The sequence below is a fragment of the Suricata suricatta genome, chromosome 8 (genome assembly GCF_006229205.1).
Source record: "Suricata suricatta isolate VVHF042 chromosome 8, meerkat_22Aug2017_6uvM2_HiC, whole genome shotgun sequence".
NCBI lineage: Eukaryota > Metazoa > Chordata > Mammalia > Carnivora > Herpestidae > Suricata > Suricata suricatta.
This window is the reverse complement of record NC_043707.1, coordinates 31,000,379-31,012,388: the sequence shown is the minus strand read 5'-3', so window position 1 is coordinate 31,012,388 and position 12,010 is coordinate 31,000,379. Positions and strand designations below refer to the sequence as shown.

At 54.0% G+C, this 12,010-nt stretch overlaps 1 protein-coding gene across 1 annotated transcript; it reads left to right on the top strand.

Annotated features, from left to right (window-relative positions):
• The first annotated feature begins 6,756 nt into the window (after positions 1–6,756).
• On the top strand, positions 6,757–11,916 carry GNB2 (G protein subunit beta 2). Its single transcript, XM_029949869.1, has 10 exons — positions 6,757–6,909; positions 9,223–9,368; positions 9,569–9,607; positions 9,726–9,832; positions 10,143–10,206; positions 10,290–10,452; positions 10,549–10,615; positions 10,854–11,055; positions 11,145–11,361; positions 11,436–11,916. Exons 2-10 carry the CDS (start codon positions 9,312–9,314, stop codon positions 11,540–11,542), a joined length of 1,023 nt encoding a protein of 340 aa, XP_029805729.1. The 5' UTR covers positions 6,757–6,909; positions 9,223–9,311; the 3' UTR covers positions 11,543–11,916.
• Positions 11,917–12,010: the final 94 nt, after the last annotated feature.

Genomic DNA, 12,010 nt, shown 5'->3' with positions numbered 1-12,010 from the left:
GCTAGCTGTCAGCACAGAGCCCGATGCGGGGCTCGAACCCACGAACCGTGAAATCATTACCTGAGAGAAAGCCAGACGCTTAATCGACTGAGCCACCCAGGCGCCCCTCCACAACAGTTTTAATAGCAAAGGTGAGGGAGCTGCTCCTACAGCCTGGCTTAACTGAGAGACTCTTATGTGAGTATGTGTGTAAATGTGTGCCTGTATGTATGTGCTTACATGTGCAGGGATGTGTGTGCATGTGCATAAGCATGTGTGTGTGTGTGTGTGTGTGTGTATGTGTGCGTGCGCACGCGCACATGTGCATTGCATGTAAATATGTGTGGGCTGAAGGCACTTCTGCCTACTTGCTGGGGGTTGGGGGAGAGCATTAAGACCATGGATGGCACAGGAAGAGGGTGCTGTGTGACAGCCAAAGCCCCTGAAGTTTCTCTGCTCACCAGATGCCCACTCTGGAAGAGACTCCACCTGTCCCCAGCCAAAAGACAGATGGTTTAAGGTGGCTCATTGATTACCTACTGACAACAGTGGCACTTCACATGCCACTGGGAGTCCAGGCCTAATTCTTCAGACTGGAGGCATCCGGGCTTAAATGCAAGAGGTGAGCCCTAGGGGAGAGAGCTAACTCAGTGCTGGGAAATTGAACTATTCCTGAGTGAGTTAGTCATTGGCCTCTATAAATTGGATGAATTGGATGAGCCCCCTTGATCTCTTGGCACCTGCATGCTTCATCTTACAAAATTATTATCATTATTGTTATTGTTATTATTGCTGACGTGAGGATTACAGGGACCCTGGAGCAGAAAGTGATTCTATTTGTGGCCTGCACCTCTCCTTTTGTTGACATTTAATGATATTGCCTCACTTCCCCTGTAAATTCACCTTGTCAGTTCCCATCACCCCTCCCCTTTTTCCGTTGTGATCTCAAATTCAGAGACTGCCCCAAGTCAGGAGAAATTTTACAGATCCTGGATCCAGCCCTTGGATTTTACAGGGGTTTCCGCAGATCGAGGCAGGTCCTGTCTTGGGTCACAGAGCCCACTGAGGCAGATCCAGGACTAGAACTCACATCTCTTATCAGCCAGTTGAGAGATGACCTTATTTCATAACACTTCTGTGTCCTGGTCCAAGCTTCACTGTTCCCATCTGTAGGACTGCTGATGGTATGAGGCGAACGTGATAACCACTATGGAAACAGGACTGCTGAGGACTCAGTCTGATGCCAGAATCAAGTGCCTGGCTAAGAGCTGGGCACACAGGACTAGTCAGTAAACATTGGTCCTAAGAATGCTCTTGGGGAGTTTATGAAGCTTAGTAAAGCTCATTATTCATAAGTTGGAAATCTGTAGTATTGTAATGAGAAGTCAATTTTCCTCTCATAATTGGTGGAAAAGCTATAGCTAGCTGATTATACAACTGGACTTGATTTACCTCCCAGTCAACTGTGTCCAATTTTCATTTGTCATTCTATTGTATTATGATTGTATTATATTATGTAAGTGGCTAAGGAAAAAGGTTACTACTATATTTCACTGTCCATTCATTGATTCAACAAACATCTTTGTGCGAGGCATGGGAATACTGAAATGCATAAGATATATTATTGCTCTAAAGGAGTTTTGGTGTAGTGGGGAGCTTGGGCATGCGTGTAAGTAGGGTGAAATGGGGGCCCAGAGGAGGGAGGGGCTGCCTGTCTCTGAGAGTCCAGGGACTCTCCTAGAAGTGAAGTTTGAACTGAATTGTGAAGGATGAATAGGGGTTCATGGTGAACAAGGTGGGAAAGGTCTTCCACACAGAGACTGGCATGTGCAAAGTTCTAGTGACTTGAACATTTGTGGCCTATGTGGAGTTAGGAGCTCAGTCTTGAAGGAGGATTGCATATGAGCTGGTGGCAGAAACCAGAGTTAGGGAGAAATGAGACTGGAAAAGTAGTCAAAGACCAACCCATTCATGCCTAAACTCTTTTTATTTAGCAAACACAAAACATCTGTTTTAAGTGTTTTAAAATAACTGTTATTAAGTGCTTTGCAAATGTTAAGTAATTTAGTCCTCATAATTACTAGATTATTACCCCTATTTTGTAGGGGAAACAGTCATGGAGAGATTAAGTGACTTGCCCAAGCTGGTAAATGATAGAGCTGAGATTTGAACTGTGACATGTGAAAAGTATTGATCCTGGGGAAAATAATTGCTATCCTATTAATTTCACAGATGTTCTTGAGGTGTTATAGACACCAGGATTAAAATGCCTCATATAGCTTGTTGTGATTCTCCTAGGGTTTAATATCTATCCTGGGAGATGGAGGGTTAAATAATTAATTCAATAAAGTCATCTTGAGGTTTGCACACTCCAGGCCCACAATCAGGTTGGCCAAACGTGAACACCTGGTAACGATGTCAAAGGTAGTAGGGCCAGTAGGGCCACCCCATACTGTGGACATGATTTGGCATCTTATGAGAGTCTGTTCCTTGCGTGGTGAGCTCTTCCCCCTAGTCCTCTGCCAGACAAATCAAGTGTCTTGGCTTCACAGGGAGCCCCTGCCTAGTGCAGGTGGCAAGTGCCCAGAAATAAACAGTCCAGTAAAGACTGCAATGGGAATGGAGCCAGCATTGCAGTGAGGGCACAGACAACAGTGTGGTCAGGAAGGCAGTATTCAAAATAAGCCTGAGAAAATAAGCTGGATTTCCCCAGCTGAAAAGGATACTTCCCCAGCTGACTTGGAGTTGGGGTGGAAGGCATTCTGAGAGGGGACAAGACCCAGCCCTCTGTGTCATGCAAAGAAGTTCTGGCCTTCTCATGGAACTGATAGGGAACTACTGCATGGTTTTGAACAGCAAAGTTATATGCTCGAATTTGCATTTTAGAAAGATATATCTGGCAGCTATTTGGTAGACGAATAGAGAGGAACTGTCGTAGAGGACAGGATATAGCCAGGAACCAGGGTAGTAGCATTTGGCATACAGTATAAGGGATGGATTTAAACAATATACAAGAGGTGGCATTGACAAGATGTACCCACCAGTGACACAGATTGCTAGCCTTATATCAATAGCCATCTCCCCTCTTTCTTTATTATTAATATTTTGGCTCTGTATATGATGAAAGACTACATTTCTTAGCCTTCCTTGCAACTGGCCAACCTCTGAGCAGAAGTTAGTGTTGTCCTTAAACAGGAAAGAACTTGTGCTTTCCACCCCACCCCCTTCCCAGTGGATGAAATTCAGGTATGATTGTGGAAGCTGCTCAGGCCACAGTAGACACAGAGATGGAAGCTAGGTGTTGAGGATGGCAGAGATGCCACCACAGTCCTGGAGAATCTATTTTAAAGTTGTCCCTCAAGCCATTGAATGTTTGGGATTCTTTGTTATAGCACCTTGGCCTATCCAGTAACTTGACCACCTTTAGATATGGGGAATGAGGGAGTGAGAAGCTCCTGAGGGATGGTGATGCTGTTAACTGGGCCAAGAGATTCAGAGAAAGGGCAGTGTTGGGCAGGGTGGGATGGGGTAGAAAGGACTGATTTAGTTTTGAATGTGCTGAATGTGACATGTTTGTGATCAGTGATGTGGAGTCAATGTTTTAACAATCAGCCCTTTGGGCAAGGGCAGCTCTGATCTGAAGCAATTGCCAATTTCCATAGTGTAACTACTCCCACCATGACAATTCAAAGTTACTACTATCAGCGTGACTTCACTAAACAAGGAGATGGGAAGAGATGTACACTCTGGGCTCTGTGAGCTAGTCTGAACTGGCACAAGCCGGCTCCAGCACACCACCGTCTGTGAGCATCCGATGACAATAGATATTCAGGCTGTAGTTGGACATACATCAAGTCTCTATCTGGGGAGAGATATCTGCGCTGGAGATGGAGGTTTGAGAGGTATGAACGATTAGGGGATAGTTAAAGTCACAGTAATGGAGGAAGTCACCAGTGAGAAAAGGAGGCTGGGGATCCTGGGAAAAACTATGTTTACAAATGCCCCGAGGAGGAGGTGGAGAGGAACCAGGAGAAGGCTGAGAGAGAAGAGTCAGAGGAAGGAGGAAGTGTCCCATGACCCCTCTAGGGCTTCTGCTTTCTCAGAGAGGTTGGTCATCCACTGGCTACCTGCTATATCCTTCTCCCCCCCAACCCCATCCTTCCCACTATCATCTAAAGAACCTCCTATCAAAACCCAAACATCTTGATTTCAAATTCTCCTCTCACTACTGCCCCACCTTTCTACATTCCCTCCAAGCCAAGATTCCCAGAGCTTTGGCCACTATGGATGTCCCCACTGCCTCATTTCTTACCCTCAATCCATTGCAAGAAAAGCATTCATTGCAAGGGCCCCTGAAAATGGCCTGCCATTTCTCAGTCTCATGCACACTTCCCAATGCAGTCTTGCCTCATCTCTCTGCATCATTCAATGTAGTTTTACCATTCCCTTTTTGGAACATTTGTTTCTACTGGGTTCCAGAACTCCACATTCTCCTGATTTTCCTGTTAGCTCTCTGGCTTCTTCTTTGGCAGCTTACTCTCCTCTGCCTGACCTCTAATGTTGGAGTTCCTCAGGGCTTGGTCTTAGGCCATTTGATCTTTTCCCGAACCTCTTTATGACTTCATTTGCTCTAAAACGCCACTCATTCTTAAGGCTCTATTCCAACTCATACTCTTCTGTGGAGGCCCAGACCTGCTCTGAGTATTCTTCTTTACACCTCTCTTGGGCACTGCAAACCTAACATGTCCCAATTTTTGTCTTCCTTCCCAAATGTTCTGCTCTTAGTAAATGCACTTCCGAGCCACTAGCACTGATTGTCATTCCAATGATCATCTACCACTGCCTCCCTCTGTAGATTGGAACCTCCCTGCAGGCAGAGGAGGGTTCACATGTTCCCGGTCATATCCTCAGTGCTCAGGATGGTGCCTGATGCATCATTAGGACTTAGGTGAATATTTGCTAAATGAGTTAAAACAAAGAAGCATATTAGCATGGAGATCAAAGTGAGAGGAAGCAGTGTCAGATGTCTTACAGAGATTAATAAAATTGATCTAGTCCTAGGTCACCAGTTTTCTTCCTTTCTTTATCTTACCTTACTGCCTTCCTCTCTACCTCTTTCCTTCCTTCCTTCCTTCCTTCCTTCCTTCCTTCCTTTCTTTTTCTTTCATGTTTTATTTATTTTTGAGAGAGCGCAAGTGGGGGAGTGCCGGAGAGAGGGAGGATCTGAAGTGGGCTCTGTTCTGACAGCAGTGAGTCTGATGTGGGGCTTGAACTCATGAACCATGAGATCATGACCTGAGCCAAACTCTCGGACACTCAACCAACTGAGCCACCAAGATGCCTCTGGGCTACCAGAGTGACTTTGGGGAAGTCACTTTGTCCATCTGTAGACTGAGAGGAAACTTATGTAAATTATATGTAAGGTCCCTTCCAAATTCTAATGCCAAAGTGACATCTATCATCTACTGCTAATGTACCGTTGAATTGGTGAGGGCACATAAATGGGATTTGTGCATGACTAAGAATGTGACTTTGTTTTCTTATTTTCATAAAAATGTGCTTTGAAGATTTTTTGTAATGCCTTTAAAATGAGTGTTTTGGGGCGCCTGGGTGGCTCAGTAGGTTAAGTGTCCGGCTTCCGGCTTGGGCTCAGGTCATGATCTCACGGTTCGTGGGTTCGAGCCCTGCGTCGGGCTCTGTGCTGACCGCTAGCTCAGAGCCTGGAGCCTGCTTCGGATTCTGTGTCTCCCTCTCTCTCTGGCCCTCCCCTGCTCATGCTCTCTCTCTGTGTCTCTCAAAAATAAATAAAAAACATTTAAAAAAATGTGTTTTGATACTTTCACTTTTCAGTTGGATGAGGACTCAATGAGGGCTATTCATTGACTTGAACCTTCCCGAGCATGTCCACAATCTGTCAGACTCTCGTAACAATCCAACGTGAGTGACTCGCAGGGCAGGCAGCAGGCACCACTTTCATTCTCATTCCTTTACAGGGATGGTCCACTGGAGCGTTCCTTAAGTGGTTAGTGTTGATATCACCGCACAGTTAAGTCGTTAAAACTATCTTGGTTCATATCTCAACTCCGCAGCCCGAGGACTCAGTTCCCACGACTATAAAACGGGGACAATGCCAGTATTTAAATTCACAGCACGGTCGTGAGGACTAAATAAGTATGGAACTCAATAAATACGAGTTGTTATTACAGTGTCATGCAGCCCGGCAGAATTCTAGAAAAGCCCGGGGGAACTTCCTGAAGATTATTTTTCTCATCATTCCCACGTTCAGTGTCCTGCACCACTCCTCGGGGAATTTCGGAAGTGTCCGTGTGCCGCCGCAGGGCCGACTGCCCCAAACCGCTCGAGTCGGGATCTCCGGAACTCGGTCTGGGCCCTTGGAGGGGCGTGGTCTCACTGAGCAGGGGTGTGCCGAACCCAGAACTGGGGAGTCAAGCGACCCTTCCCAGTCTGGAGCCGCCCAATCCGGGAGGGAGGGTCACGTGACCAGCAAGCGTGTTTTTTTTTTTTTGGCCCCCCCCATGCCGGTACCACTTCTGCCAGTCCCAGGGGGGATGTCTTGCCATTTTTCGGAAAACGAAGCATTCTTTTGGTCCGTTTTGCGTCGAAATAGTGTGGTGTGGTATTTTGTTGTGACAGAGTCTGTCCTTACCCCTTAAAGTGGTCTTTTGCCTTCTGGCTTCCCCCCACTAAGGAGTTGGTCTCGCCCAGCCGGGCCCTGGGCGCGGCGGCGGCGGCCGCGTCACTGGCGGGCGGGATCCCTCCGCTCTGGGGAGAGCAGCGCTGGACGGTTGAGTTGGGGTGACTGAGGAAATTCATCCGCGTCGCCGCCGCCGCCGCCGCCGCCTCCGCCGCGGAGGAAGACAGGACCTCCCGCGCTGCTTTAGCGACCTTTGCAGAGTCCCACCGCCACAGGTACCTCCGCTGACAAAAGGAGTCCTTCTTCTCCCCCAGCCCCAAATTCCCGTGGGGGAACCTCTCTTCCTTCTGTCTACCCGGTCTGGCCTCTCGGGAGCGGACGTAGCACCCCAGACCTTCCCTCCCTTCCTCTGGCTCCGTCGCTCCCAAACCCGGAAGGGGAACTGGGTGGGGGCACCCTCGTCCCCGGTAATGCACGCGCTCCCTGCACTGTCCGAGGTATTTTGTCTGATCCCAGACCCCATCGCAGCCCCTCTGCCTCTTGCTCCCTGAGAAGTTGGGGGGCAAAATTCCGGGCTTCCTCTAGGCCCTGTCCCGCCCCCTTTCCCCCCTCATCACCACCCTCTCGTTTGCCCCTGGGTAGCACCCCTAGTGCTCTCTTTGCACCCCTGGCGGCATTTCGCCTTGCAAAACTTCAGAATCCTCAGAGAGGCAGGCAAGGCCGCGAGGCCACCCTTCCCTTCCCTTCGCCTTCCCCCTACGCTCGGAACCCTTGGGTTCTGTCGGTGTTTTCTCGCCACATTAGCCTAGACCCTAGGCCTTGGCACCCTGCTGTACTAGCCCTAACCTCAAGCTCAGCTCCTGGGCGCCCTCACCCCACGCCTAGCTTTCTTTTGGGCAAAATGGAGGTCGTGGGGGCCGAAGGGCCAGGCCCACTGCGCTTCGCAGCGCGGTACCGGCCCGCGTCTTCCAGCTGCCAGATCCGGGACCCTCCCATGTCCCCTCCCCTTCACCCCACCGAATACGCGGAGGCGGTTGGCACCCCCACTTCTCCTTGGGGTCCCGGCTGCTGTATGCCCAGAGTCCGGGGGCCGCCGAGGGGGCCCCGGCGAGCAATGGGGACTCGAGGGCTGGGAGCGTCGCCCCCGCCCCCAGCGGCTTCCTCCTGGCCTGCTTCCTTCTGCCGCCGGCCTCTGGCCTTGCCGCCTGGCCTGGGCTGCTGGCGGCTGGAAGGAAGGGGCTTTGTCCTGAGCTGGGGAGGTGGAGTGGGAGACTCTGCCCCCCCCCCCCCGGCTCCCCCGCTTTTTTGGAGAGCCATCCCACGGCGCTAGCGTAGAAAGCTGAACTGACGAAGGGGAAATGTCGGGGGGGAGGGGGGAAGAGGAACGCCCAGGGGCTGAGGGAAGTGGGAGCTGGGTGGAGGACGCCTGGGTCGGCAGAGTGCATTGTGCATGGCCAGATGACACAGGTGTCCAAAGAGTGGGGCAGGACTCAGGGCTCCGGAGCGGAGTCAGCCAGGCCCCTGGGACCCCAGCGCGGAGCCCGGGGACTGGGTTCCTGGGGTGACGAGGGCACGGGGCCGGGCCACTTGGGGCCACCAGCCCTCCCGCCCGCCGGCGCCTGGGAGAGAGCAGCTCCGCGCCTCTGTGCCGAGGGCCTCTCCTCGGAGCACTAATTACTCGAGAGCCGCTCCCACGGGCTTTCTGCGGGCGCGCCAGAGCTGGCGGCCTCGGCGCTGGAGGGAGCAGCTACTAGGGGCTGCTTTCCCCGCCACCTTCGCCTCCGCCGGCTGCCGGCGGCTAATGGGGCGCAGCCGGCCTGGGGATTATCCGGGGTGAGCCGTCCCGAACCTATTAGCGCCAATCGGCTTTCCCAAATCCTGTAAACAGCCACCCAGGCCGGTTCTGGGTCGAGGCGGGAGGCTGGGTCGGGCGGGGGCGATGGGGCCGGGGGTGGGGTCACCCACCCTACAGGTCTCTGCCGTGGATGCGGTTGCCTTGGCAACAGGGCTAGGGTGGGGGCACTTCACCAATGAGGTGCTCCTAGTCCGGGTGACGGTTGCCTAGGCAACCCCACGAACAGCCCAGCTTCCCCTCTGGTCTCCCCCACCCCAGTCGAAGCTGGGGGTGTGTGTGGAGGGTGTGCGGCGTGTGGGGGTGAATTTAAAGAGGCACCGCCCCTTTTAAAATTAGGTGCCAGGAGGGCGGTGTCTGTGCGGGCCCGGGCGGACGCCAGGTCTGTTTTCGAAGGGACTCTCCCCGCCCCCCTCCCTCCATCCCCCCCTTCAGTTCCTGCCGCGGGTGTCCCGCCCGGGCTGCTGTCCGAGGGAGGGGTTTCCCCTGCGCTTCCTCTTGCATTTCCCGCTCCGTTTCCGGGGGGCGGGAGGAAGATTGGGGAAGTCAGCTCTTCCTGGGCAACCTCCCTTCTGTGGCAGAGACCCCAATTACGCCTGGGGGGACCGCGGCCGCCGCTGCAGTCCCCTCCCCCCTCGGGCCGGCGCTTACCCCTTCCGGGCCGGGCTTCAACCCCGCCTTTTTCCCCCTTCTTCCCCGGCGGCCTTGGGCCTGACGTCAGCCCTGCATCCCCCAGGCCTCGGGCCAGCGGCGAGGAGCTGTCTCCCCCAACCCCCGTCCCGCGGCCCCCAGCCGCCCCCAACCCCGCCCCACGGGCCCGGCGCCATGAGTGAGCTGGAGCAACTGAGACAGGAGGCTGAGCAGCTCCGGAACCAGATCCGGGTGAGGGCCTGGCCGCTGGGCTGGGGAGGCTGAGCAGCAGGCAGGGCCAGGTGGCCTGCATGTACTGGGTGCGGGGAGGGATTTGTGTGTGTGTGGCTAACCCTAGTATCTTGGTGGGTCCCTCTCTCCACTCTGTCACTTCTTTCCCTGTCTCCTCCTCCTCTCCTGTCTCTGATCACTCTGCCATCCATCTCTTACAGGATGCCCGAAAAGCATGTGGGGATTCAACTCTGACCCAGGTGAGATGAATCTAGGGCTCGACTTGGGATTTAGGGAAGGAGCAAAGGTTAGAGGCATACTGATTGGTGGGCCACACCGCTGTGATGCATCCTGAGCCCATTCTGCTTCTACCTCCAGATCACAGCTGGGCTGGACCCAGTGGGGAGAATCCAGATGAGGACGCGGAGGACCCTCCGTGGGCACCTGGCAAAAATCTATGCCATGCACTGGGGGACAGATTCAAGGTGTGGAGTGTGCATGTGTGAGCTTTTGTGTTGCCCTGGGCTGAAAATAGCAGGCAGAGTGGGGCAAGGGTTGCAACCTTGCTCATCTGGTGGGATGAACAGGATGCCCATGTTGCTGAGCATATTTGGGGAGACCATGGCTCCCAGACAGTCCCCGGGATGGGAAATAGGACCGAAGGAACAGGAACTGCTGGGCCGCTGCTGGGAGTGGTCTCCCAGGGCCTCCCACCAGATGGGTGAAGGGGGAAAGCTGGCCAGCCTCTGGAGGGAGCTTCCTACCTGACTCCTCTTTCCGGCCATTTTTTTATAGGCTGCTGGTCAGCGCCTCCCAGGATGGGAAGCTCATCATCTGGGACAGCTATACCACCAACAAGGTAGAGGTGGTGCCTGAGGCTGGATGGGGCTGGAGTGCAGGGCCTGGCTGGCTCTGACCTTGGGCACTGTCCCTCCTCTCTAGGTCCATGCCATCCCTCTGCGCTCCTCCTGGGTCATGACCTGTGCCTATGCGCCTTCAGGGAACTTTGTGGCCTGTGGGGGGTTGGACAACATCTGTTCCATCTACAGCCTCAAGACCCGTGAGGGCAATGTCCGGGTCAGCCGGGAGCTGCCTGGCCACACTGGTGAGAGGGACCTGGCAGGGCTCAGGTGCTGTTGTGGGGGGAGGGGCTGTGTGCTGCCCTCCCTTGGAGACCCGGTTGACCAGCCCCTTTCCCCAGGGTACCTGTCGTGCTGCCGCTTCCTGGATGACAACCAAATCATCACCAGCTCTGGGGACACGACCTGGTGAGGTCCTGCAAGGGTTAGGTAGTCAGGGCTCACCAATACTTCTTCCTGGGGGGCTCCTGCCTTAGTGCTTAGCACATGCCCTGAGGGAGTGAGGGCCTTCTGAACACTCTGCCTACCTTTCCTGTGACCCAGCGGCTTACCCGCTGCCCCTTTCTTGAATGCTCTGCCAGAGATGGGCTCACTTGGTGGAGAAGGCCCTTCTGTGATCCCTTCCTTTTTCTGCTCATCTCTCCAGTGCCCTGTGGGACATTGAGACAGGACAGCAGACAGTGGGGTTTGCTGGACACAGTGGAGACGTGATGTCCCTGTCGCTGGCCCCCGATGGCCGCACCTTTGTGTCAGGTGCCTGTGATGCCTCCATCAAGCTGTGGGATGTGCGGGATTCTATGTGCCGACAGACCTTCATTGGCCACGAATCGGACATCAACGCTGTGGCTGTAAGTTCTGGACTAAGCTGGGCCGGCCTGTCTCTGCCAGGTCCTGGCCCTGCTGTGCCCTCATCCCACTCTGGTCCCGTGTCCTGCAGTTCTTCCCCAACGGCTATGCCTTCACCACGGGCTCCGATGATGCCACGTGCCGCCTCTTCGACCTGAGGGCCGACCAGGAGCTCCTCATGTATTCCCACGACAACATCATCTGCGGCATCACCTCTGTTGCCTTCTCCCGCAGCGGCCGGCTGCTGCTCGCCGGCTACGATGACTTCAACTGCAACATCTGGGACGCCATGAAGGGTGACCGTGCAGGTGCGCCGGGCACTGGGGACAGGCAGGGGCTGGGGCCGCCAATCCCGTGGGGTTCTGATGTTCCTTCCACACAGGTGTCCTTGCTGGCCATGACAACCGCGTGAGCTGCCTCGGGGTCACTGATGACGGCATGGCTGTGGCCACAGGCTCCTGGGACTCCTTCCTCAAGATCTGGAACTAACAGCTGCCACCCCACTGGGCCCAGGCCAGGAGGGGCCCTGCCCATGCCCACACTACAGGCCGGGAGCTTTGGGGCTGGGTGCACACCAAGCCCCTCTCCCAGGGCCACAGGGCCTTGGGTCCCTGCTCCCCTACCCAGGTTTGGTTCCTCCCCGGGGGCCCCCACTGTGGAGATGAAGATGGGGATAGAATGGGGGGGAGAGGAGGGGCAGAAAGCCCTCATCCTTTTGCTGCCCTGGGGTCGGGGCCTCATCCCTCTGGAGGGCCAGAGGCAGGAGGTAGAAACTCTAGGGGCTGGCTTTTTTAAAACTGGTTTTATTTTAATTTTTATTATATTTTCAGTTTTTCCATAAAGGAACCAATTCCAACTCTGTACCTGGTCTCTACCCTCATGTCTTTCTCAGTGCAGATCTCTGTCCCCAGGGCAGACCAGTGGTAGGGGATGGGAGGTACAGGCACTTTTAAGTAG